General features: G+C 45.0%; 1 protein-coding gene across 2 annotated transcripts in view; it reads left to right on the forward strand.

Moving 5' to 3' along the window:
- LOC126871790 (homeobox protein prospero-like) overlaps positions 1-14,741 on the forward strand; it is a 43,381-nt gene extending 28,640 nt beyond the window's left edge. For both annotated transcript variants that reach the window (XM_050631019.1, XM_050631020.1), the window contains exons 4-5: positions 9,482-9,626; positions 11,049-14,741. In XM_050631019.1, coding sequence (XP_050486976.1) covers positions 9,482-9,626; positions 11,049-11,228 — 325 coding nt within the window. In that variant the 3' untranslated portion in view covers positions 11,229-14,741. The remainder of the gene's footprint in view (positions 1-9,481; positions 9,627-11,048) is intronic.
- Positions 14,742-26,833: the final 12,092 nt, after the last annotated feature.

The following is a 26,833-nucleotide window of genomic DNA, read 5'->3' on the forward strand; positions in this document are numbered from 1 at the left end:
AGTGAAACCGCTCAAAGCAGCTGCCCCCGCCCCCTCTCTCGTCCAACCTTTCACCCTCCTCCTCGCCCCCTGATCCTCGCCCGCTTCGGCCTGTGCGCCCACCGATCCCAGAACCTCGACTCTCTCTTACTCCTCGTAGCTTTGAAAACCACCCCTCTCCGCTCCAACGTATCGTAGAGCCCTACAGCATCGCCACTCTCTCCCTCTCCCCTCCTCCCTGTGTAGCCGCTTTCTTTTTCTCCTTCTCGTTCGCGCTCGCTCTCGTTCGTCTGCTTGCTCGCCGATTTCCCTTAAGGGAAGCCGAAAATCCCCGCGCTCCGAGAGTCCGTCGTGTGGCCGTGCTGCAAGAAACCGAATTACATTTCTCCGATTCCCGATCCTTCGTTCGTGTTTTTCCGACCAAACCGTCCGTCACGATGCTCGTTTACCAGGTTCGGTGCGCGGCTGCTTGTTGAACCGTCGGTTGTTGCGACCGTCATGGAACAACTTCCTGAATGAGAGACGGGTCGCGTGGGTCCAGATCGGACAATTGCTTGGCATTCCCGCCGCTTAATACTCTGTATTAACGCGTTCCATTTGATTATTTTCTTATCTCGCTTACTTGTCGTAAACGCAAGTTCGACGCAGACTCGCGAACATATCGAGCAATACTATTTGACGAGGGGAACAAACGCGTCCAAGCAACAAAGTACGGGGTACTGCATATACGAACGAGCTCAAGGTGCAGAAAATAAAAAGGATCCGCTCGAGTATCGGTTACCGGTACACCGCTTACCAGAAAATATGCAAATGCGTCTTTCGATTTCAATGAGCACCGGCTCGCGCCGAGTCTTCTTCGGTCGTTCTAATGCTCTTTGCATGATAAATTCGACTCTCCGCCGTGCGATTTACATTAGGCAAGCGTGTGCCACGAGTGGCCAAGTTATTCGTCCGCCTATCTGTCTGTCGGCACACTGTTGATGTTCCCCGAGGCCAACGTTAAGAGAATGAAAACGAGTTAGCAAGGAGAGAAAGACCGAGGTTCAAAACGAGGGGAGCACTAAGGGGGTCGAAGGGGGTCTAAGGCAGCCAGATGTAAAAAGAGAGAGAAGAGAGTAAAAGAAGCGGGAAGGGGAGTCGAAAAGCAAGGGGCACACTAGGAGCGTGCATTGTAAGATCGGCGCGTGCGGCACGCGGAGCCTTCGTTCGCCTAAGTTTGTGCCCTGTGTCGTAGAACCCCCGTGTTCAGAACCGGGCCCCCTTCTCCCTTCTGCCTTTTCGTGCCACCGTTTCTCGAGTTCCCTCTTTTATGAAGGGCGAGGGCCCAGAAGCTCATTGTCGGGGGCACATCTGCTGCGCGATCGCCAAACGATTGTCTCGCAAGCTTAGGAAACTTGCTCCTCGTCGAAAAAAGGTGGCTTAGCAGCCGGGCGGACCAAGCACGCGGCCATACGAACGTACGTTCCCCCTTCGAGGGGATGACCAGAAGGACGACTGTTTTCGTAGAAGCAATGTAACTTTTGGCAAATGTCTATCTGCACGTTAATAATTTGAATGATCGTCGTGTCTTGGTTCGCAGACAAGTCATTCGATGTGGCTGAATTATTCTTACTAACGAGAATGAATTTTGTATAATTGTTTCTTGACTCTGTTGCGTCATTTGAGTCGTCGACGACGAAAACGTTGAAAGATCTTTTAGGTTTAAAGAGAATAGGAAAATGTCGTTGTTACGATGCATAATTTCTCGCACGTATCGAAGAGTCCCTTAAAACATTAAGAACCTGTTTTTTAAAACAATCGCGAGATCGCGATATAGAAATTTAAATTGATTAGAGTTAGATTTATTTATTAGAGATTTATAAAGAGTCTGCAACTGCCTGATCCATCTTGATCTCTAAGTGTACAAGAAGAACAAAGTATTCAACGTGATATACAACAATGCAAACTCCTGCAACACGAATGATATTGATCGGTCATTTACTTCGAGTCTCGCTGTAAAAGATATGCACCACGGCGATGCTTTTCAGAGTTTCTTACAACACCCTGAAAGAAACCGTAATTACGGTTCCCTCGTAATTTAAACGCGTGGCGCGCATCGCCGCGAGAAAATGATCTAATTCGCGTATCTCTTCACCCCCCTGCCCACCCACCCATGCTCTCGGACGTTCCGTGGAAAAAAGTTCATCGTTCACAAGCCACGACTCGTCACCCCTTCCGAAAAGCGGCACCGGATATTACTCCGTCCGCCTAGCACCCATCAGTAAGCCCAACAAACCGCCTCGCCGGTCGCAATCAACAACACCGGCGACACAGAGCAAGCGTGCGACCCTTAAGCCCTTGCGGAAATAGCACGCGAGCGTACGGAACGTGTCATACTTGGCTGGGTGGCCGTGACGGGACAGAATGAAGTAATCACTTGCTAACTTGTATTTTAATTACTTGATTTTCCGGGCTGCGATCGCGCCGTCGTCGACAACGACCACGACGAAGTCGGGACGACCAACGCAGAGCGGCATCGCAGCCTAGATGATCGTCATCGTCGCGTTTGCCGCTCCAAGTCTGAGTACAGATGGCGTTAAAGTGTTAATTACTAATTAAGGAGGGTGCACAGGGTGCAGCATCAAGACCCTGCGCGACACCTTTTTGAACGCGCCCTCTGAATGGACGCTTACGCCCTGACGGGCAAACGCGTGTACTCACCCATCCATCCGCATTCATGAGCCACGCAACCACGCACACACCTATATACATACGCACTGCGTACTACGCGATCTGTCCACATAAAGAGGGAAAGAGAGAGGACGTGCATCTGTGGGAGGTGTGCTCGGTTGCACGCGCGTGAGAACCGAGACACGGCGTGACTCGATGCGATACGATGCGATACGATGCGGCGCGACACGACGCGACCTTACCAACCCTGCATGCAAGCAAGACGAACGAAACCGGAACGCGCGCGCAAACACGTAACACGCGCGCGCTCAGGCCACCGTTATGTTACGAGCGCGCAGACGCTTAATGTTCTCTCGTTATATGCACTTTCACGCCTCGTGCCCGTTACCCGTGAGGATAAAGTAGCGCGTGGCACGACGTTCCTCTCGAATTCTTTGCGAATTCTTCTTCCGTACCCTCTCGTCTCGCGCGTCCGCGAGACGGTTTTTCCAGCTGGCTGTGACGCCATCGGCCACCGCACAAAACAGCTGCGTGTGAATTTATCTCTGCTGATGGCGGTTGAACGCGCCGATTCAACTTCGCCCACGATGTTTCTCTGTTAATTGTGCTGAACGCGCCGGTATTCTGTAAATGGACCCCGTTTCTGCCCGCTGATAATTATAAGCTGAAAAGAAAGCTGCCGCGCGGTAGTAAGGAAACGCCAGGGTAATGTTGTCCCTTTTCCTTGCGCCACCGGTTAAACGTTCCTCTCGAGCGTCCCTGAGCCGTGAACTTGAGTTTTTTGGCTCACGGTTTAGGAGGACGAGGAGAAGTAGCCATCCAGGCAAAGATTAAGCGAACGAAATTTAGCGTTTTTGTGGCCTGTACGCCGTGTTTGTCCTGAAACGGGCCCTAAAGATTCCTGCGAGTAAACTACCTTAAAAGTCTCTCTTATTTTAACAGTGTCCCTTTCATGAAGATCGCGCGCGTTACAAAATATTTAAAAGCCCGCGTTTTACCCGTTGCTCCGATGTAAAAACGTTTTAAAACGCTCGCTGTTTACTTGAGTAAAATTTCAAACTAGTATTTTATTCTCAATTAAATTAAACAGGCTTACAATTAGATATACCATTTATCGTATCAACTCTATCGTAAAAATATTTTTACTAGTCTTATACAAACACTTGCACGAACTAGATTATTATTTTATATGGTCGAATTCTTGTTCATCGGCTAATTTCACATCTCCGTTATATAATTCTAGAGACGTTAGATAGACGCACGCTACAAACGTTTATAAATCGTCGCGTTTATCGTCGATCGATGAGCCAATAAGCAACAGATAAATGTAGAAATTGATTCCATAAACGGGTGTCGAACTTTAGCCAAGGGTAGATAGATTTAAAGAATGTAAAAAGTTTGTTCGGGCCGATCCAAGAACAGCTGTTTCACAGAGGGGACAAAAAGGTTCCAAGGTGATCGAGCCCGCGGCCGACACTTTGCGAATCTTGGCGGATTGTCGGCCGTTCCTTGAGCGTCTTCTCCCCTTCGAGAGGGAGTCGTCCGTGGGAAAGTTCTGGCAAGAAAGCCGCGCGAGGGGTTGAGAGAGACTTTAAGGGTCAGCTCCGGTCTTGGGGAGCCGAGGTGTTCGGCATTGTCGAAGGTCGACCGACTTGGCATAACCGTTAAAAGGGAGCCGGCTGTCTGGCTTAAGAAGCACGATCTTTGAATAGAGACGGGGATGAGGAATATAAGTGACGAGTACAAGGCGAGAAGACGCGAGTCGTCGTTACGCCCTGAGTCACTTTACAGTCTGGAAACGCGCGGCCGATTTCTCGCCGCGCTTTTCCACGCCCCTGTTTTCTACATCCCTGTTTGCCGAATGCAAATGCAAATAGCTTCTCTTTAGAACTGCGGGAAGCAAGTCATCTTGCGACGACACCCTTACGTTTCAAAGCGAAGAGAAGGAAGCGACGTTAAGAAGGAAGCAAATAATAAAAAGAAGAGAAGAAAGGCCAAGTATATGTATGTTTAAGCCGGTGAAAATTCTTAACTTACTCGAAAGTATGTTTGGACAATGACGATTGGAATTCGAAAGAGACGCGCGTTTTTTCGCGAATCGACCAAATAGTGGTTAAAGAGTGGTGTGAAATTAAAAAAAAAAAAAAAAGAAAAACGGGCAAGTACTGATGTTCCCCCTTTTAATTGGTGCTCTCGCCTATACGGCGTGCAACCCGCTACAAAAGCGACGCGTCGAAACAGCAACCCGCGACGATGAAGATCGCGTATGAAGGAGGCGTCACGTCGACAGCCATCATTGCCATTAAACGCTTCAATACGCGGCGCCTCTACAGCTCGCATTATTGCTTCACCTGTGCCACAGTACGCGCCATCGTCACGAAAAAGGAATCGACGAATTTATGTTTATCGCGGTGCACCCTGTTGCCTTTGTGCTTGATGAAAACGCGGCCCAAAAGGATCGGTTGCGACTCGAGGAATTCTCCAACGACAGAAGCGTTCCATTCAAAGGTGACAAGTGAACGCGAATGTTCGAACGACCATGAAAGGAGATACTAAAATTAAAAAAAACTAAGAAAGAAAGCGAACAAAATGCTCGCGATTGTGTTCACGTAAATGACGAAAACTGAGATACACGCGTCAAGGTCTATTAAATTACACGTGTTACAAACATGTTCCGTTAAGGACGAACAAATTACGGGAAAGAAGGATACTTGCAGAACTACGCAGTTCTCTCCCTCGAGAGCGCCTCTCGCGATGCTAAGGATCGCGAAAAACTCGAGGTAACGATTTCCGTTCGCGGCAAGAGTTAATTATTCCCTCCTCGAAGACACCCCGCATCTTCGCCTTCTTTCTAGTCATCACCTCCTGCTTTCTCTCTCTCTCTCTCTCTCTCTGCCTCTGTTTTTTCGGTGGTAAAGGCAGCTCGTAATTAGATGCTAATAATCAGCACCCTCCAGGAGGATCACGCTCTTTTCCTCTGTCTCGTTCGCGTCTCTGTCGCTCTCTTTCGCCGTCGCCCCGTTGCAACGGGGCGCAAGAAAACCCAAGCCCCTGAAGAGCTTATTATTATCCTAATTATACAATACTATAATGAATGACTCCGCGGCTCACCCTCTAGCCCTTGCTCTCACTATCTTCCTCCCGGTGGTGGCACGTTCTCTTTTTCTCTTCGTTCCTCGTGGTCTCTCCCTCTCGCTCCTTTTCCTTTCTTCTCGCTCACCGTTGCTCTTCTCCTCTGCACTTGGTAGTCGAAGAGTGGCAATTCTAGCACTCGGGCTTTTTGTCAAACCGACTACGGAACTAGTGCCGTCTCCCTCGCGCCCTTACACCCTATTATGCGACCAGCCTCGTCTCTCGTCCCGTTTTCTCTCTGTCTCCTGGTGTCTGTTTTAATTAGGCACTTCGCGGATATATATACGTATCTACCATGCGGTATTACGTAGGTACATAACCCAGCCGAGCCCAGCCCAGCCCAGACCTAGCCCAGTCTGCCTACCGTACGTATTCCACCTATACTCGGCGATCCGACGAGCTTGAATGCGGTTGATGGGTGGTTGAGTAAGGATTATAGACGCAGGTGACACATACACGTTACCTCCGAGAGGTTGAAGTCGGGGGTGGCTCGGCCCCGATGGGTGCTGCTGACGGTTCAAGGAGACGTTGAAATAGAGAGACGGAGCGCGAGATAGGAAGAGAAAGAGAGAAGGAGAGGAACGCACACGTGAGAGCGTGCGAAAGGGAGAGCGACCACGAAGGGAGAAAGTGAACGCGAACGAGCTACCGAAGGGAGGGAGAAGGGACTCGGGACACGATTCTACAGAGACACACTCCTCTTTCAATTCTCCTCTCTCGTGTGCACAACCTTCTCTGACTGACTGCTGATAAGAGCACGCGAAATTGTCTTAATTGGCGAGAGAGCCAATCTGGAGTGATCGAATGAGAAGTGGCTCTCGCGTCTCCGCCACCTGACTCCTCTACTCGCCCTTTCTTCTGGTCGCTGAAGAGATAGATCGGAACGTGACGCGCCAAGGATCCCATTGTTTTCTTCCGTTGGTTCGAATAGACGAGTTCGATAGACGAGTGTAGCTGCGTCGATCTTGTTTCCTCGATCCTCGATCTTGCCATCTTGTTCGTTACTACGAGTATCATCCGCTCGTAACCGCGGTTGCTGGTCTTATCGATGACTCAGGTCTACCTAAAACTTTAGCCCCTTACCGATATCGTTGAAGTTACCAGGTCGAGAGGTATCTTCACTATGTACGTTTTCAACATCGTCGAGAAAATAAAATAAAAAAGAAAAAAAAAATAGAGAGAAAGACCGAAGAACTCTGCCGAACCTCTGTAGTAAGACTATAAAAAAACTGTAAAAAATCCTTCGTTCGTCGTATGACCATTTTAATCGTCAATTTCAAAGATTCGATTAATCGCTGATTCCCGAGCAATTACTTAACTCCAAAGAACGAAGGAACAAAGCATCTTCAAAGGGTTGGTTTCAAAGGTAAACAGGAAACTATAGCGGAAGAAAGGAAGGGACGAAAACGCCGTATAATGGAATATTCCTAGATGCATTTGGTTTGGTGGAAACGACGGAGACGACGGGTATGGAAATGTTAGTCGATCTCCTGTTTCATGAGCTGCGCGCGAGTCCGCCAGGCGGAAGCAATCTTAAAAATTGCTCCCAGAGGCACCGAGCGAAGACCAAGACCCGAAGGTTTGAACCGGTTGCCTCATATTGTCGAGCATTCAGGGACCTCGAGTTATACAAGCCGCAGTGGCACTACCGACTCGTTGCTTTCCCGCTGAACCGTACTTCTTTGCATCCCCTCGGGATCCAAAGTGCAAGATCAACCTGACTGCTATTTTCGCTGCCATTCTGGCCTGCTACTCTAGGATACTTCCACCACCGAGCGCTCACTTCTCTGTGTGCGTTTAAGGGTGAGGAGGATAGGGACTTCGGAAAGAAAGATCGAGAAAAGAATGGAAAAATATCCGGACAAGTAGCAACCTTCGCTTACCCGTTCCTTCTCTCTGTCTCTCTGCTCCGGTCGTCGCGTCAAGTCATTTTTGTGTTTCCCTCGCTCGACTTGCTCGTTGCTGATATCGATAAACGCGGCGGCGGTTTCCTTCTTCGTCGCCATCGACGTCTTTCCTTCTCTTCATCCGTTTTCTTCTATCTGTCGCGATAACTTCCATGTTACTCCGTTGGATACGTGAACGTATGACAAGTAGGCGAAGACACGAGAAGTCATTTATTTACTCTTATAAATTTTGAATTTTGCAATTATAGTTACTAATCAATTATAGTCTATCGAGTGCAGTTATCTGAACGTCAACTCTTATTACGTACGTACATGAAGGAAAAGTCATAGATAGTGAAGGGAGTCAGTTAACTTGTAGTATATGAACTGCAGCTGTATCAACTGTTCGTCTACCGATGGTTAAACTAATCCTTAGTCTTTAACGATCTATTTGCTATGTTACAAACCTTGAGAAAATCTATTTTCAGAATACACCATGTAACACGTGATATTCACTCCATCCCTGACATTTACTTCGCTACCCTCCTGTGATGAAAAACTTGTAATGCTTTGAAACCCGACATTAGTTTTCTAAGGTTTTATTGGAATAGCTAACGAACGCTTACCGCCTTAATTAAACACATTTTGAAAAATCTGTGAGAAATTTTGTGAAACGCAACGAAAGTGACAAAGGTTGTTCATTGTCGCTGCGTAATCGCATCTTAGCGAGATCGTGTTCAACCCCTTCATCTTGAAAACGAACGAGCAAGCGTTGCATAGAAAGTAATTCCGTCGGCGTTTCAGTTGAAAAAATAATTAATTTCTTAATCAGTGGCAGCCGTATTGAAGCGGTTGTCGCGTACGCAAAGACGTCGTACAAAGAACCGGTTCGCGTTCAAAGTAGCGTGTTTCGTTTCAGTGTCGGCACGACGCCTCGTAACCGTTCCTTTCCCGAGTTTTCGGTGAGATCCAGCGAAGCGAAGCTACCCCTTGGTACCGCCCCTTCTCGGTTTCTCCACGCGAAGGCTCGGGTCACTATTACTATACAAATTACCCGCCAATTAGTGACTTGTGCTTGTTTAACTGCGTTAATTAATGAACGTAAACGGCAAACTTGACGTCGGGAACTCGATTTTTTCCTTTGCCGGTGCAGAGAAAAGGAAGAAAAAAAAAAAAAAAATGACGGCATCGCGCGCAATCCTGCGGCGTTTGTAAGTGTACGCGCGTACACTCGTTCGTGCTTTTCTGTAAACGTCGGCGGTTGCCTCTGCGAGGGTGTCGAGGTCTTCTTGGACGATACAGTGTAACACGTTCTTAATAGTCTCTTTGAACCGCGTCGCTTGCCAGCCGACGAGGAGTTGTACACACTCTTTGCGACTCTTTCCCCTTCTTCCTTCTTCACCTTCTACCGCTTGCGTCAGACCACTTTTAGTATCGACCCTTAATTAATTATCGGTAGTGCATTAGCATTCTCCGTTCCGCGAGAATCAACGTCAAGCATGGCGCTTGCTAACTTTCGAAGGAGAAAATATATTTTTACCCCCCACCATGGTTCGTCGTTTTCTAGCTACCAGCGAATTAAGAGGATCTCTGATATCTTCGTTAGGTTCCTTTGAACGGGTGGGGAAATTACGAGGTTTTGTACGACGAAGCTCCGGTATATTTCATATCGATGTATTTGTCGAATGTTTAATTTGAGATTGCTTTTTTCTTTTTTAAATGCAGATTTGAAATCATTTCGAGGAGAATCGAAAACAAAGTAGTAGTTTAAAATTGTTGTATCGCTGACGACTAATTTACTTTTGTTGTTTCAGGGAGTTCTACTACATCCAAATGGAGAAATACGCGAGGCAAGCTGTTTCGGAAGGCGTGAAGAACGTAGATGACCTACGAGTTGGAGGTGACTCGGAAATCTATCGAGTTCTCAACCTTCATTACAACAGAAATAACCATATTGAGGTAAATTGACCGTTATACTGCGCGAGATTCTCCGAAAAAAAGAATTCCGTAAAAAGAAGATATATGAAAAATGCATTTCGAATTCTATTTAAGAAAAAGAAATTCCAAAATTGAGGTAATTGAAACTGACTGATACCGATTGACGTCGACTTCTGCTACGAGAAGTTTCAGCCGCATTTATTAAGCCCGAAAAATTACGCGATAATGAAGAATTAAAAAAGGAAGAAATAGTACTTTTGAAAATTTACGTTACACTTTTCCAATTATTTATGATGTCTTCTTGCAACGACTGAAAGTTATAGAAGCAGGTGATTGATTATTTAAAAAGATGAACGTTAATTACGTTTTTGGAGAATAGAATTTTTCAGAAACGAAGGTATAGTTTTCGTAAAGTTGAACCGCGATTCGCCATACCTTAATACGATAAAAGTTGCAGCACTCATAATGTCGTTAGAAAAACAAAGAAACGGTTTCGATGCACGACCACCTGCGTGTCCTATGATTCGCCAATCAAACTCGTGACATGCCGCTGGAATCGAGCTGTCAGAGTCGAAATTTCGATAGAAGCGACAAAATTGCCGGCAGTCGGATCGTTTCCAGCACGGAGACAGCGCGCGACCGTGCAATTATTCGGCGGTCGGCCATGACCGCGCCACGTTACCCCGTCTTTCTCATCTCGCGGAACGCTTTTAAACGAATTCGAACCGGTTAGGTTGAATCCGAAGTTACACGTCGCAAAGCCGGTGTTACCTGGCAAATCACTCGTACGTCTCTACTTTCCCATTGTGGGGCGCAATTTACTTTCGCCACAGCGTAACGACCGTTGATTGTATTTGCAGCAGGTTGCGCGACGCCGCGCGTGCACGCGTAAAGCAGCTATTTAATATTATTTAACGAGTCTCCGGTGAAACCTGGAGGCATCGTTCTTCCGGGCCTGGCCACAATCGTCACCCCCTTGACGCGTAATTAATTACTCGTGTTCGTTAATAACCCAAACGTACTAATTATAAGTGGAAACTCTTAGCACGCGGCTCAGGCAACGCGGACGAACCTGCGCGCCCGCTCGCCTCGTGCTCGTTAAGCGATACATGCGTGACATCGCTTTAATTCTTCGGATACGCGCGACTCCTTCGATGAATCGTAATGAGCGCAGTGAAATTATCTTTCTCGTCTCTACCGGAGATGTGTATACTTTTTTTCCCCCGTCCTCTTAACCACGTTCGAGATTCCCTCGTCGTTGAGGATGAACGGCGTGTCGATTGATCATTTGACGCGAATTCCGTTCGTCGATGAACTTTTTCAGCACGAACGTGTTCTTGAGTAACAGACTCGATTTCTCGCGGCATGTAAGAAAGAGATACAACGAGATAACAGACTCGTTGCTTTTTTTCAAAATTGCTAATGTTCCGTTGGAATTTGCAGGTGCCGAGCAACTTCAGGTTTGTGGTCGAACAAACGCTAAAAGAATTCTTCAAGGCGATTCAGGGTGGCAAGGACACCGAACAGAGCTGGAAAAAGTCCATCTACAAAGTGATCTCGAGGCTGGACGACCCGGTACCGGAGTACTTCAAGACCCCGAACTTCCTGCAGCAGCTCGGTTAAATCAGGAGGTCGCGTGGCTCTTGCTCTTCGTGGTGCGCGGGCTCATCAGCGCTCGTCGGCTCCCGGTAAAACCAAGAAACCAAAAATATATAGCGAAAGAAGGAACGGTCAGCGAAGAAGGATCGCATCCGCCAGGAGGTACACGTCCTTCGCGTAAAGCGCGTTCAGGTATCCTTAAACTAACATATCGCAAAACGAGCGTGAGAGAGAACGTGAGAGGGAGAGAAAGAAAGAGAGAGAGAGAGAGAACATGAGAGAGTTAGGGAGATTGTACACACGACGTTCAGGAAGAACGAACGGAACGAATGAACACGCGACGTACGGAGGCATCGATCATCAGCAGGAACGATGAGGAGTGCCGACGAAGGATCAGGCTGTGACCTAATCACGAGACAATGTCTACGCGCGAGATGGGTGGATAATTATTATACGCTTCGTGCCTTTAATTACCCGATCGAACGTCTCTCGATCGGGACACCGTGAGTTACTAACGAGGCCACGAACTATCCACCCTTTCCTTACCGTGGACAACACCGATACCGAAATCGACGGTCTTTGGAGGAAGCGGAAGAAAACAGGACGAAAGCGTGGTCAACGAACGGCAAGGAATTACACAATACACAGCTTCGAGCGTCGAGAGTACCTATTGTTTCGATTTGTTGCGTACATAATACGGTTCACCGATGAATATCGCCTAATTTTAAGACACTCGTTTCTCCGAGTAGGCATTAAGGAGCGTAATAACCCGCGACGACGACCGATGGGTGGCTTTCGTTCGAACGAACGTTGACGAGGTGTGTAAACGACGATAGCTATATTTGTCCACGTTTCTAGAGAAACCGATGATACTTATTATCTACCGATGATGGAGCGAGTTCCGCTGGACGGATCCTCCGCAGCTTCCGGTTGAGAGGCAGAAGAGGAACCCTTCTCGTGGATCTTTCGGAAACGACTCGCAACAAACGGCTAACAAAACCCTTCGTTTCGAGTCGTTTCGAAACGGTATGGAACAACGATGGCCAGTTTCACTCGGCATTCGTCACGCTGCGTACCTCGTGGCATTCTTTTTCTTTTTTTCTTTTTCTTTTCTCAAAGCGCGGACCTCGTGATTCGATCGCACCCCTGTCGAACGTCGTCTCGGTAGCATTAGTTTCTATAGCGCGATCACTGCAACAGACTGGCTCCGACACAGGGAGAGCCTGGATGATTCGTTGTTCCCAACGAGAATGCTAGGATGGCGGTTCGTACCGAATCGACGGGAACGAAACCCGATGTTCTTTTCTTCAACGGAAGTAACATTTTTCCATAAGAAAGATAGAAACGGCCGGAACACGCAGGAAAACCTGCGTAGGAAGGCTAGCAACAATATAAAATCCCTTCTCTTAAGTTGTACATAAGATTTTTGTCTCGTAATCGCACCATGTCGAAATAAACGAAAAATCGAAGAACACGTTGGAAGTCGTCGCGAATATGCTTGGTTCTATTCGATGGAAATTAAAAGGTAGATTATAACCAACGATGAACATTCCTAACCCGGTGAAAGCCTCGAAGATTCCGTATTCGGACGAGCGTGACGCGCGAATGTCGAAAAACTCGAGCGTATCGCGGACGCGATCCCGGCGATGCTCGCGATCGCGAAACAAACGTCGATTTAACTTGGCAAGAAGAAAAATTCTCTGTCGTTGTATTTTTCTCGGTTCGAAGTTCGCTCTCGTGAAAACAAGAGAACGAAAACGAAACGCGATTGTAAACGGAGAGAAAATGTCCGCGGTGCACGTATAATATTGCGCGTAAAACAAAAGTAAATTACGTAGAGAGATGTTTTTATTAACGATTAATTGATAGAATATAAACGAGGTTAGGCTAGTCGCAGTGACAGGAGTACGAGTAACAGGGACGACAACAGGGAGGGGCGAACGAACGCGTAAACGTACGAGATATTTTAACGAAAACGATCCAGCACCGGCGATTAATTTTTCAGAAATAAATAAAACGTGTCGTAGACATTTAGATTCGGCAAAGTTAATTCAAACGAACATGCATATACGAGGAAAAGAAAAGGTAACAATTATCATCGAGTAACAATGGGGAGGGAGGAGAAAGTCGATATAGATTAAAAAGAGGCTAAAACAAAAACAAAAAAAAAAAAACAATCGTACGCCGGTGCGTAAACTAATATAAAGTAGATTATATTAAAAACGTATATATGTATATATACACACATGTATAAATATATATATACCTATATATATATGAGAAAAATTGAAGTATAAAAGATATACATAGATATATATATATATGTATAATTACATAAAATTATATGTATATATATAATAGGCATATAAAACGAAAGACGGATGTTGGCGCGATTAAAATTGCGTAAGGAATGTGTGACAAAGGGTTAGCCACCCACGCCTCCCTTATTCCACTTGTATCCGACCTATAGCACACGACACTCGCGCGCGCGTACACATTCAAGCACACGTATACACATTCACATACACACACATCACGCGGTGTATTAGATACCCGTTTTCGAACGTTGTACAGACCACGTTATACACATATACGCATACGCAGAGGCAAGTGCGGATTTTCACGCGAGAATTCATTGCCCGAGTCTACACATGTTCTCTTACTACGAACGTTTGTTTTCTTTTTCCCCTATATACGTATAGACGGTTTTGTAGATAACTTATCGTACGATATATTATGATTATTATAATTATACATATGTCTCGGGTGGTAGCGAGTTCTTGTAAGTTAACCTAATTACCTTCTCACCTTTACTACCACTATTATTCTCGCTATTATGTGCACTATTATTATTAATATTATTATTATTATTATTATTATTATTATTATTATTATTGCTATTATTATTATCATTATTATCAGTACTATTATTATCAGTTATGTTATGTATATTATGCGACGATTTTTGTTTAAATCGCGATTATCACGATGGTGATCAGCGGTAGTCATTGATTTTATTTGTTTGGCATTGTAGTTCACCCCTAGTTTCGCGTCGCATAAGTATCACCGAACGACACGATGTCCCTTGTTCGTAAATTCCTGTCTCCCTTTTGCATTTCCATTTTCCCTTTTACGTTAAGACGAAACCCCTTCTATCAAAACTCTTCCGTACCACGTTCGTTCAACGATACTTTTCGTCTGTGTTTTGACATTTTAGTTATTATTGTGTATTTTAGTTATTGTACCACGACGATCATTATTCTTATTATCATTATTATGATTATCATTACAATTAAGCATGAGTTTATACAAGTGTACACGACAGAGAAAGGGAGCAAATAAAAAAAAGGAAAAGAAGAAAATGAAAAGAGAGAAGAGACACGCGTACGTACACGTATACATATACACACACGTTTCTGTAAGCGGTGAGTCTTAACCTAGTCACGAGTCACTAATATTTTAATTTTAACGATCGATTTATTGATTATTATTTTATTTATTATTTACGAGGAATAAAAACGACACATTGGACTCTGATTTGTCTTCTTTTATTTTATTTACCATTAACCGCGGCCACGTTTTACGTTTCGCGTTTCATACTGTTGTTTAGCGTTATAATATAAACCACCGTCACGCGTTACATTCCCTGTTCCCATCTCTCTTCAAGTCCCACATCGAAATTGTAGATTTGAATGCGACACCTGGCGAATTGTCTCGAGCTCAGACGTTTCGAACATATTCGACTGCCGCATACCCGGCCTACCTTCAATCCGAAAACCGAACGAGTCTCGTATATCTGAAAATGAACATTGCGGTGACGGTGTTCAAGCTGGAAATCGTCGTTGATCGAGTCGAATCGCTACGAAGAGTTAGCAAATGATAAAAAGAGGTTACATAAAGTAAAACGCAGAAAAAGACGTTTATGGGACAAGGGCTGATTGTAAATTTATGGAAACTTTCGATACTTAGATACGATTAGACAGTGGCCTAAAATTAATGTAGCACATCTCCTTCGGCGTTGGCCTAAGATTTTGGTCTAAAAAGTGTTTACGTTCGGGGAGCTAAGGAACGGAGCGGGGATGAAACGTGTTGCAAAGATTGAATATTTAACAAATTATTCGTTTTAGGGGATTTTTCGAAACGACGATCACGTACCTGCGACTCGAGATCGCGATTTCCGGCTGAACGATCCACGTTGTCCGCGCACGATTCCCGTGCTCGTTCGATGCTCAGTTCCTACGTTCTACTCGCATCTGCGATCAGCGACAACATCATCATTCGCCAGGGGAAATTTAGCAGTGAATCTCGAGGGAGATTTAATCTACCAATGCGCGAAGCGATCAAAGCGGGACGGCGAACGCATGCCGCAAATCCCGCGCGTTTGCGCCTCGCAAACACCATTTGTCGATTCGTTGAAATTTGCCCGACAAAACTTTTCGTCGCACGCTCTTTGATCGTTAAACGTCTATAACTCGATTTTTTGCATTAACAGGTATTGCTAGCCGATTACGACGGAAATTCGAGACATCTACTACTAGGCAAAGCGAGAGAAAAGCTGATAGTATTCGCTGTAATTGTTAAGCGAATTGATCGTTGCGTAACGAATTATAATACGGTGGAGAAAAATTTATCGACGTATAAAATTTCGAAGGATCCTGGAGATCGATTATTTTTTTACAAATTTATTTAAAGTTCTGTCTCTTACTAACTGTATCCGCGTGCAGATCGACGATCAGCCGATCACGTGGAGACTAGTAGGAGATCCCCATGGAAATAATTTTATTCGCAAAACGCATTCGTGGATTAAACTGAGCTCGCTACCGCGATATTCGCAGATAGCACTTTGCGCTTGCACGTAGCTACGCGTCAACGTCTTTCTCCAATAAAACGGAGCATTCTCCTCGTAACCATAAAAAAAACATTTAACTGCCATACACACCGTTAGCCAAAAAAAAAAAAGAAAAAAAAACAGAAAGCAAAACTTAAAATTAAGAAAACACTTATCTATAATGGAACCGCGTAAAAATAGTAAGCACCCTGATACTCCGCCATTATTGCGACAAACGGTAACAGCCAGCCAATAGAAAGTAATATCCTAAGGGAAACAGAAATTAACAAATGATCAATAGCACGTAATTCGTTGAAACAGCTGAAAACAGAACCAAAGAAGCTTAAGGCTGGAGCGAAAACTCCAGCCTTCCAATCACACACGCTTAAAACAGAAAAACAGAAGCATGCCAACAGTTGACCGACAGTTCGAAACCGGGACAAAATCCATTTCCAAAAACGAAATAGAAAAATCCCGAGTCGTCCTTCTCATCGCAGACAGAGGCTCGCCACGTCGTTTGTGAGCGTTCTGGAAATCTAGATACGTTAAACACACAATATATACGATAAAAGCAGACAATTGATTAAAAATATTGAAAATAAAGAAAAAAAGTGAAAAAAAGCAGTGGGTACTAGAAGCAACAAGAGCGATACATCTCCGTTAAACCGAGGAAAGCACACGTCGAAACCTAATTCTCGTAAGCAATAGCAGATAAGCGATTTTCGATTTCTTTCTCCGTCGATCGAGGATCAAGGGTCCCGGCGCGAAGGACGAACCGCCACGGATCACGCAAACGAATCGCGAACACGTGCTCGATGTCCGAAGACGAGAAACACAGCGAAACGGAACCGATACCCGTGACCAGCTGCATTCTCTCGTCTCTCGCGAAAGAAATTCCTCCGCCCGAACGATCGAAATCGCGGCCTTGACCGTTCGGTACGAGAACGATCGAGCACCGTGAATTCGTGAAAGTGATCTCGAAAGGGTCGCTAGATCGTTCGGGTCGTTATCGATCGTTAGACAACGAGGACGTTCGTTCGACGTTATCACGGAGGCTCGTCGAGAGACGAAGAATGAAAAAGAGAAGGAAATTAAGGCGGGCTCGAAATTGAAGAGAACGAAAGGGATTCCCTGTGCCGACGAAACTTTCACGGGCAAAAGAGTCCGCGCGATTCCTGTTCGAGGTACGAATATGTGGATGGCGAGACTGTGAGAAAAGGAAGAGAAACGGAGGAGAAAAAGAAGAAAGCCGATCGACTCGCCGTTATTACGTTTTGTGCAGCGGGGCCGTAGCACGGAGAACGAGTAGACGAGACGAAACGAGATGACTTGAAGCAGGAGAAAGAGAAAGTGCGAGATACGAGAGATAAATAAGCGAGAAGGAAACGAGTGAATTGTTTTTAATGAAATGAAAAGTAAAAGGATGGAAATGGAATAATAAGCATACGTACACATACCTAAACGCGTAAGTTTTAAGGAACACGTGTAAGCAGAATTAAGTAATAGTATTTAACGTTAACACTTGCAAGTTATTAATTATTATATAAACGATTAAACTAACGGTAATTAATGCGAAAAATAAGAAAACGTAAATATACTAAAAGACAAGCCGAGCGGAAGGTCGTATCACGCTGCAGAGGAAGAGGATTGTGAGCCGCTCCGTGAAATGGGCGGGCGAAGCGAAAAAAAATACTTAAAAAAACAGATTACACACACACACTAATAAACTAATTATTATTATATGATTATATATTATTATTACGATTATTACTATCGAGTTCGAGAATCGTCGTGATAAAAAATGTGGAAAAAAAATGTAAGAAATTAGGAAATAGCTGTGAGAGAGTGCGGGCTAAATCCGAGCGTAAGAGAGAATGAGCACAACGAGAACGTTGGGTGTGCGTGTTGCAAGAGAGAACGTTAGTGAGAAATGAACACCTCGAGAGAGTTAGAACGACAGTGGGGACGAGAGAAAGAAAGAGAGACAGAGAGAGAGACAGAGAGAGAGGCAGAGAGAGAGAGAGAGAGAGAGATCAAGAGAGAGAGAGAGAAAGAGAGAGAGAGAGAGGGAAGCTGTGAATACTTCGAAGTATGTTCATCGAGAATAATAATTCCTCAAACTATTAGGAGCGTAATTAGGGTATATTTATTATAACGAAATACGCGTTTACGAAAGATTTACGTGACGTAATGCAACGCACGCGACACATAGATCGGAAGAATGCATAGAGCGAGAGTAAGAGAGCAAAGAGAAAAAAGATAAAGTAGGGAAGATATATAAAATCGTGTCTTTTTTTTCTTTATCTCCGTAGAGTCCGATATCGCGAACACGCGAATCGCGCCTCCCGCGGATATGGAGTACGCGCGCGATATTAAAAATTAGTCTAGGAACGAAAGAAAACGAAAATTTCGTGTTGTCTTTCTTTCTTCGTTTTTTTTCTTTTTTCTATTTTTTTTTTTTTTTTTGTTTTTGTTTTTTCGAGAAGAGTTGCGTACGACTGAAGTTAATGCGAGAGCAAGAGAGGGAGAGAACGTGGGAGAGCATACGGAGGAAGGGGGAGAGAGACAGCGAGTGAAAACGCGGACAGAGTGATAGATTATTTAGCGACGCGAGAGAACGGTGCGAGAAGCTATGTTTTTAAATGCAAGGGAGCGCGTGCGTAAGGAAACTAAAAAAAAAAAAAGAAAAAGAAAAAAGTAAAAAGAAACAAAGGAAAGAGATAATTGAAGAAGATTAGAGGAGAAGATGGTAGAGGAGAAGAAATTACTGATTGTTGACACCGAGTGAGCAAACTTTCTGTGTGATAATCTCGTAGTACACGTAGCACGTTAAGTCTACAATACGTTTCGGTAGGGGATTTTTAGGTGAGAGCGACTAAAACTTTTTTAAGAAAAATTTAAAAAATCAACATAAAAACATGAAAAGTCGGACGAAATGAGAAATTAACGCGAGGCGAAGGAGACGATAACGTCGAGCCCTACGGTCGAGAATTTCGAGAGGTGTCGGGTACTTCCGAATTTTGGTGAACTTCTTTCCGAAGAATAAAAAAGGATAGGAAAAAGGAGAAAGAGAAAAATTCGTCGGTGGTGGAAACACAAGGTATCCAACTATCGACAATGGACATATCATCGCGTGTATCGTAATATCGATTCTCCGTTTTGCGATTGGTTACAGGGAACTCGACGATGCCGTGGATTACTCCGGTGCCGTCGAATTAACCTTAAGCAATTAGTTCTTTGATTTAGCGAGTAAATACGCGTCTCATATACCGTGGAAAATTGTTCGTTCCGGACAGCGAGATGCGAGACTGTATCTTTCTCGATTTCATTTACAGAACGGTAGAAAAGGCAGTGGATACTCCTGCCTCCAGCACAGAGACTCGATCCCTTGCAGGCTGCAATATTAAAACACGTGATTCGGTTCTGTGTCGATGTAAATCGTTTCGCGTTCCTCGGTTCATGATTTCGCGTTAATCGTGCAATAGCTTGCGTTTCACCGCGGAAGAACGTTTCGCTCGTTTTCGATCAGGGGTTGTTTGTTTAAAGGGCGACGACGAACAGATTCAACGTGAGAAATTTTGCAAAAAAGAACAAGGAAAAATGAAAAGGGACTAAGATCGAGAGAATTAGTTTCTAATGTCTTTGGCGCAATTTTTGAAAAATCTATTTCGTGGACAAGCGTGAAAGGGAGGGAGAGAATGAAAGATTAAAGGTGCGAAAGGGACGAGAGGACGCGCGAAAGAGAGAACGAGCAAGTGTGATATGAAAAAAATTCGTAGAGGTAGCGAAAATTCTAAATTAAAGTTCCTATCGCTTCGCCTTCTAGCCTGAACGTCGACCAGCAGCTTTAAATAAACAACCCTCCGTCCCACACGACCACATCAATTGCCGTTGAACTACCTCGAATTATAAAAACCACTGACGGCACTCCCCCAGCGACCTAAAACCGCCTGCAAGGGGTTGACTCGCCCCTACGCCATCCCTTCTTCCCTTCTTTTCCTACGGAACAAGCGCGCACCTTTCAGTAGGCACACAGATTACGAAGAACGAGAGGCTGTTGATACTCCAGCTCTCGAAATGTCTCAAACTGCACGATTAGATCCCACGGTTACGCGATTCCTCGCCAGTTTCGGATCTCGTCTAGTCGATGAACGAAAAATTTCCACGTCGCCTCGAATCGATCAGTTTCTCGAACTCTAAATCGACGAGACTCGAGGCCTGGCTATATACGTAGGATACTGTTAGGCCTCGAACAAACCGAACCTCTCGGAATTCGCCGCGCGATCGAGGATCCGTTCAAGTCGGGAATCTGGGCGGGAGGGTGGGTGGGTGGGTGGGGTCAGGGATGTAAGGGATGGGGTTTAAGGGGATAGAGATGGAAACCGACGAAATTTGGGAATGGTGTAGAAGCGTGTAGGGAGCCAAGTGTCCTTGATGCGACCGTCGTTGAAGCCACGAAATCTCGCGATCTCAACAGGTGATTTTTTTCGGGAAGGTTCGAACAGATAAAGAGAGAAGGTGAAAGGGAGATAAGATGAGATAGAAAGGGGAAAGGTACGATCAGGACTGACAACAGGCGTCTAGAAACGGTAAAAGATCAAGGGGAATCAGAGGGAAAAAAAGTCACGCCTGAGAAGAAATCCAAGCGAATTGCGATTTCGGAACTGAGTTCGGAGCCACGGGCGATAGACGTTCGGCGCAAACCGATCCTAGTTGAGCAAGAGAAAGGGAGAACGAGTGAGAGCGGATGAGTAACAGAAAGAAAAAGCGAGAGAATGGTGACGGGCGACAGGACAGCGAACGAAAGGAGAATCGAGCGGATGCGAGGGGTGATCGGGATGACTCGAATGAATGCGTTGAAGAAAAATTGAAAAGAGAAAAAGAAATGAGAAAAAATTATACAGAGAGAGCCGACCTCCTTGCCTACCGGGAGGTCCGCATATATATAAAAAAAAAAAGACTAGTAAATGATAAAGCGGAAAGAAGAGAGAAAATTAGGAGAGAAGACGAGAATAGAAGAGAGGAAAGAGAAGAAATTATTAGACCAGTTGTAAGTGTAAGTTAAACGAGGAATTTTCTCCCCCCACCCTTTTCGTGCACGATACTTTTGGCAATTCTTTCGCTAGCGAGAGTGCGATCGTGAAAAAGCCTTGTTACGTGTGAATATGTGAAATTACATGCGTTTACGTGCGAATAGATGAAACGAGAGAAGGAGAGAAAGAGCAACGGTGAGAGTGCGAGTGATAGAGAGATCTATTTAAAAGAAAAAAAAGGAAGAGGAAACAAAAAGGAATGAAATAAGAGAAAAGGATGGAAAAAAGGTAAAAGTGGAATGAGAGAGGACGGGATTAAATGGCCCATTACAGATCCGTCGTCCGACTCAGTAGCGCTATCGAGGAGGATATAATCGATTGCAAAGAGGCAGGCAATACACACAAAGCACCAAGAATGGCAGGTACTAAAAGTGTCACGATCCATCCAACCCTTCAGCCACCGAGTGTGAGAGCAACGAATGACTAGCGGAAAAGTGTGAATCTTAACCGGATCTTGCTTGCCAGTGGAACGCATTCCGACCCCTCCGTTTTAATTTCATTCGCGAAACGTCATTCGTCGATGTTTTCGCGTTGCGACGTATTTTTCAAACTGTCAATTATATCCCTCTGTTATACAAGCGTTGATCAGCAACGGAATATATAAATCGTTCTGTTTTATTTCTTCTGTCTTATCGTCTAACTGTCATATATTAAATCGTCCGAAGGAAGAGAAAAATGGGAGGAAAAAAATTGAACCAGGGAAATTATTCGAAAGAATTTGATTCGTCGTCTACAGTTGCAACGTACAACTTGGAATTTTCGAGTGGAAAAAGAAGAAACGCCGATAGAGGCGGTTTCAAACAGGCGATTCCGTTGCGAAAATTCTTTCCCCGACTTTCATCGCTGATTTTGCCGAGTTTTATCATTCTTGTCTGGCGATCTTACGGCAACGAAACGAAAGGAAAGGGAAGAAAAGAAGAAAGGGAGAATAAGGAAGAGAATATAAAAACCGACGTTACGTCCCGAAACTTCTAATTTATCGTTGCGTCTGATATCCTTCGTCTATGAATGAGTCAAGGAACCGGAAGAGGGTGGTTGAATGATACGTGCGTGTACCCGAGAAGAACACACACGAGATGAATAGATGAGAAATTGTGTTTAAATATATCTGTAATTCCTGGCATGTATTACTTGCGCATACGTCTCAACCGGCAAGTCGTGTTAGGTTATACGTATTATCGTAGTAGGGAATCGTAGGTTTATTAAGCTAAACATTAACATAAACATAACAAAACAAATAAACAATACAAAACTAACAGAACAAAAGTGTGAAAAACAGAACCATGAACAAATGAAGGAGATGAATTAATAGAAGGGAATGAAAAGAAACAGAAGCGAAGGAAGAAAAAAAATAGAAAAAAGATGAAATAAGAAAGAGGTGAAACTCTTATTTAGTAATGAAACAGAAGCAGAATACAAGCAGTAGCAGCGAAACAACAAGTAAACAAAGCGAAATATAAAGAAAAATACCTACGTTGATGTGTGAGGATGTGAGCTAGATCGCCGCGTTGAGTCCAATGAAGTCCTCAGAGATATTATAGAAGCGCAGACCCTCCGCAGATTGAGGTGAAACAATGGGACGCGAAACTGGGCATCGAGTCGGCCATCGTTCGTCGATCCGGGATTTGCATCAGGGGTTTATATAGTGTTTAAAGTATCACGCCAAAGACAGACAATACTTTGATAAAAATAAATGTTAGTCGTTAAATTTCGTCGAAGCCTGATCGATCGTGGACGCGGCACGCGCGGCCCGGAGGAAACAAACTTTCGAGCAGAAATATTTTTTTCGAAAGGTGTATCCGATAGTCGACAACAGGGAAAAAAAAAAAGAATAAACGAAAACGCGGGACGACGAACGACGACGCCGATCATGCCCGGTCAGCTGGAACGTCTTGTAAAGAATATTGTGGGAATTGTTTTTCTGCGCTCCGGCCCGAGCTCGAGCTTATCGAGCCGAGTCGAGGCAACCTGCTCACGCAAGTACATTTTATGCTTCGTACCTCTGTCTCTGTTCTCTTCTCAAGAATCCCACGCAATGTCACGTTCTTTACAGATAACACAGATCACTGGTCTCCTCTCCTTTCAACATCACTTGCAAGATCTTCAGGAAATTTCGTTTGACGTCGAGCGATTTAATCGCGAGATACCTTTAAAACAAAGTTCCGACGAACATTAGGCTTCGTTAGCGAAAGATTGGTAGAAATGTTCGATCGATAATTGGTTACGAAACGTCTTAAGCAAAAGACGACGATGATTGATAATATAAAAGAATTAAAGAGAAATTTCGAGCAATTCTTTGATTTTCGGCAGATTCGTTCGAAATCCAGCCAACAGTAAATTCGATAATTAATATCTTGGTTGCATCGCGCATCGATTACGGACAAATATAAAATTAAGACTCGATTAGGTCGCTCGATCGCCGTTACAGAGACTGTTTTCGTTACAATAGCATCGCTGATAGTCGTGCAGACTCCGACTTGGCGAATCGCAGAAATCACAGATATTCCGGAGAACTTGAGACAGAGGTCTTAGCTCGCTAACCTGCCTACTTTCACGCATTACGATATTTAATGTCTATACCACTTTCGACACGAGGACATTCCTTTCGTACATTTTACCGGCGTTTTACTAAGTTCGCTTTCGACACGAGAAGTTTCGGATTGATTCATTGCTGTCCTAGGTTGCGCACAAGACGACACACAGAGACGTGGCGTGGAGGAACGTCCCTATCGTTCGCACTTAACGATTGACGCAGGATCGAGAACGCGCGTTCGAAATCCGCATGGATGTCGTGAAAAGCGTGGAGAACGAAAGCAGGACGTTTCATCGCGACAGAGAGCAAAAAAATTCCGTTTTTCGGCAAACACCAAAAAGAAAAACTCAGCTCGAATAGCTCGCGAGAGCGTGCGCGCGTGCACACTTTCGTGTCATGCACGCGCTAACGTTTCCGTGGCGAATTCGGACCACACAACAAATAAGTGTTCGTCAAGGCGGCGTACGTCGGTCGCCTAGCGGCACACCCACACACACGCGTACAGCGACACACCGTGTACACGAATGTAGAGGGACATACACATACGTACGCACACACTTACAACACTCGCGGACACACACTACGCGTACACTAACACATGACACACGTAAACGCAGTTTCGGCCAGAATCTAAAAGACACATCAAGGAAAAAAGTACAAGTTTATCACGTTGCGCCTTAATGTTAAAATTAAAAGTTGATCAAAAGAGTGGAAGATGAAAGAAAGAGAAAAAAAAAAATAATGCGAAGCGTATTCTTAACCAAAATCGGCCTTAGTATATACATTTTTTCCGGGGCCAGCCGACGACGAACGACGAGCGACCCTCCCACTCGTCCCTATCCCTTGAAAATTCCTCTTTCTCTAGATTATAAGATTTCTCTAGATTATATCTATAAAAATGATATATTATAAATATATGTATACATATGATATATATCCGCCGGCGGCGGGACGTTTCGAAACCTCGCAGCTAACTCAGCAATCCACCAAACTATCGAAAGATTTAGGGAGAATTGAAAAAGAAAAGGGGGGGGGGGAAAGAATGAAGAAGAAAATGACGAAGAAGAAGAAAGAAATAGTCTTCTCAGTTCCCGCCGCGTCCGGCCGGATTCGAAATTCTTACGGTTCGCGTCCACGTTGAACGAGCAAATGGTCGACACGATTGCACACCGTAAGCGAGCCTCGCGAGGCGTCCACGCGACCAGGGTGCGACGTGGACGCGACACCTGTCTTTCAAAGTCCCTCCTCGAACGCCGGAAGGTCGCCGGTCGATCGTCTCGCGGCCCGAACAACCCCGCTCCAGCAAACCCCGCGACATTTGTCCATCCACGAACCCTTTACCACGAAACCCTTACCAGAAACCCCGCTCCAAAAAAAAATTCACGCCCAGCCTCCTGAAAAATACAATCCTTATCCGCTCGAGAACGAAGAGCACAAGAAGCTAGAGTGGAAACACACAGTGAAAGACATCCATCCGTCAGGCGAGAGAAAGAGAAGGGGAGAGGCGTTTCCTTTCTCGCGTCAAAGAAGAAAAACACTTCCTGCATGTGTGAAGCTAAGCGACAACGCGAGTGGACGGGTCACCCGAAATTATTCTAACGACTCTCGTCTTCGGGCGGGAACGCAGATGGATTGACGAGGACAATAGGAATAACGATGACGATAGCGGTGTTAAGGAGACGCGAGTAAGAAAGCGAAAATGAGTGGTCGGAAGACGAGGATATAGAATAATTGCGAACGGGAGAAACCAACAAGATCGAACGATACGGAAAGAAAGATTTTGATGGACTCGATTGTCGACTCGCTGTTTCCCGCGGCCGGGACGAGGGAAAATTCGCCGAAAATCCGAGAGAATCGAAAAGCCTGCGATTGACAGGCAGAGAGAAAGGTAGAGAGAAAGGAAGAAAGAACGAGCGAAAGAAGGAAGGGAAACGAAAAAGGAGAAGAGATTTCAGGTGTTGAGGAGGGATCGACCACGTATTATCTCGTCGCGTAGATCCGCGGTATTCTTTGCCATCCGTTTTCATTTTTCACGAACCGTATATCTCCGAGAGACTCGAACATAACTCAGAAAATAAGAAAGAAAACAGAAATTAAGATCATTAAGAAGGATCATTCGTGTTGACTGGTGCCTGTTCTGGGTGAATTCGAACACGCGATGCTGCGCATCGGTGAACGGCTGAGCTCGCGACACTGGGTGCAACAACTTTACGCACGAACAGAAAAACCACGGACGAACATCAAGAAGGATTTAGTTCAGTTCGATCGACCGAAACATTGAGGATCAATTATGTGTTCCTTTTTGTATAAGTTCAATATGTACGTGACATGTAACCGTTTCGACGATAGAAATTAAGAAAAACATATAGATGTATATATATATGCATAGGTATATACATATATGTATAACATTTTCATCAAATAGCGAATATTCAGGATTACCGAAAGAAGCAAAGAAAAATTCCAAATTCCTATTTCGATCGACGAAAAGATTCATCAAAGAGCCACTAGGACTCGAATTAAAAGATATCGCAGCTTATGTCCCCGTGTTCGTTTGCAGTCACCTTACTCGGCCGATCTGATCGGTCGTGTCGGCGCATTTTGGGCCAGCTCGTGTAACTCACGTATGTACCCATTCGTTCATGAAAATCAAGACGGCGACCAAGCCGGGAAATCGAAGGCAAACAGAGAAAACAAAGGCGAAAAGAAAAGAGAAAAGGAAACAAGTATCAAGGAACGATCGTTTCGGCAGACTTCTGATAAAACGTTTAAAATTCGTCACGGATGTAAGTAGGCGCCATTCCATGGACGCGCCCGTACCGATATCATTGAGGATCCCAATAGAAACCCAGCCGCCTTCAACCCTCTGAACAACACGCGACGATCCAACTGAACCGGTCCAATCCGACAGATATGCAAATGCAGAAGAAACCGTTCGAAGGAATCAACGCTGGATACACGCAACAGTTTTACCGCGACAAAACCAGCAAGCATCAACGACCACGCAACTTAACGATAAATAACGCACCGCATGCATCACAGCCTACACACCGCACGCCGTAACAAACAGTCAAACACCGTGACAACGTTCAAACGTTCTAGGAGGATGCGATCAGCCTCGACGAGGCGTAATGCCCCGCGAAAAAAGATGGATGAAGAAAACAAAAAATAGCGT

This window comes from Bombus huntii, chromosome 12 (genome assembly GCF_024542735.1).
Source record: "Bombus huntii isolate Logan2020A chromosome 12, iyBomHunt1.1, whole genome shotgun sequence".
In the NCBI taxonomy this organism is placed as follows: Eukaryota; Metazoa; Arthropoda; class Insecta; order Hymenoptera; family Apidae; genus Bombus; species Bombus huntii.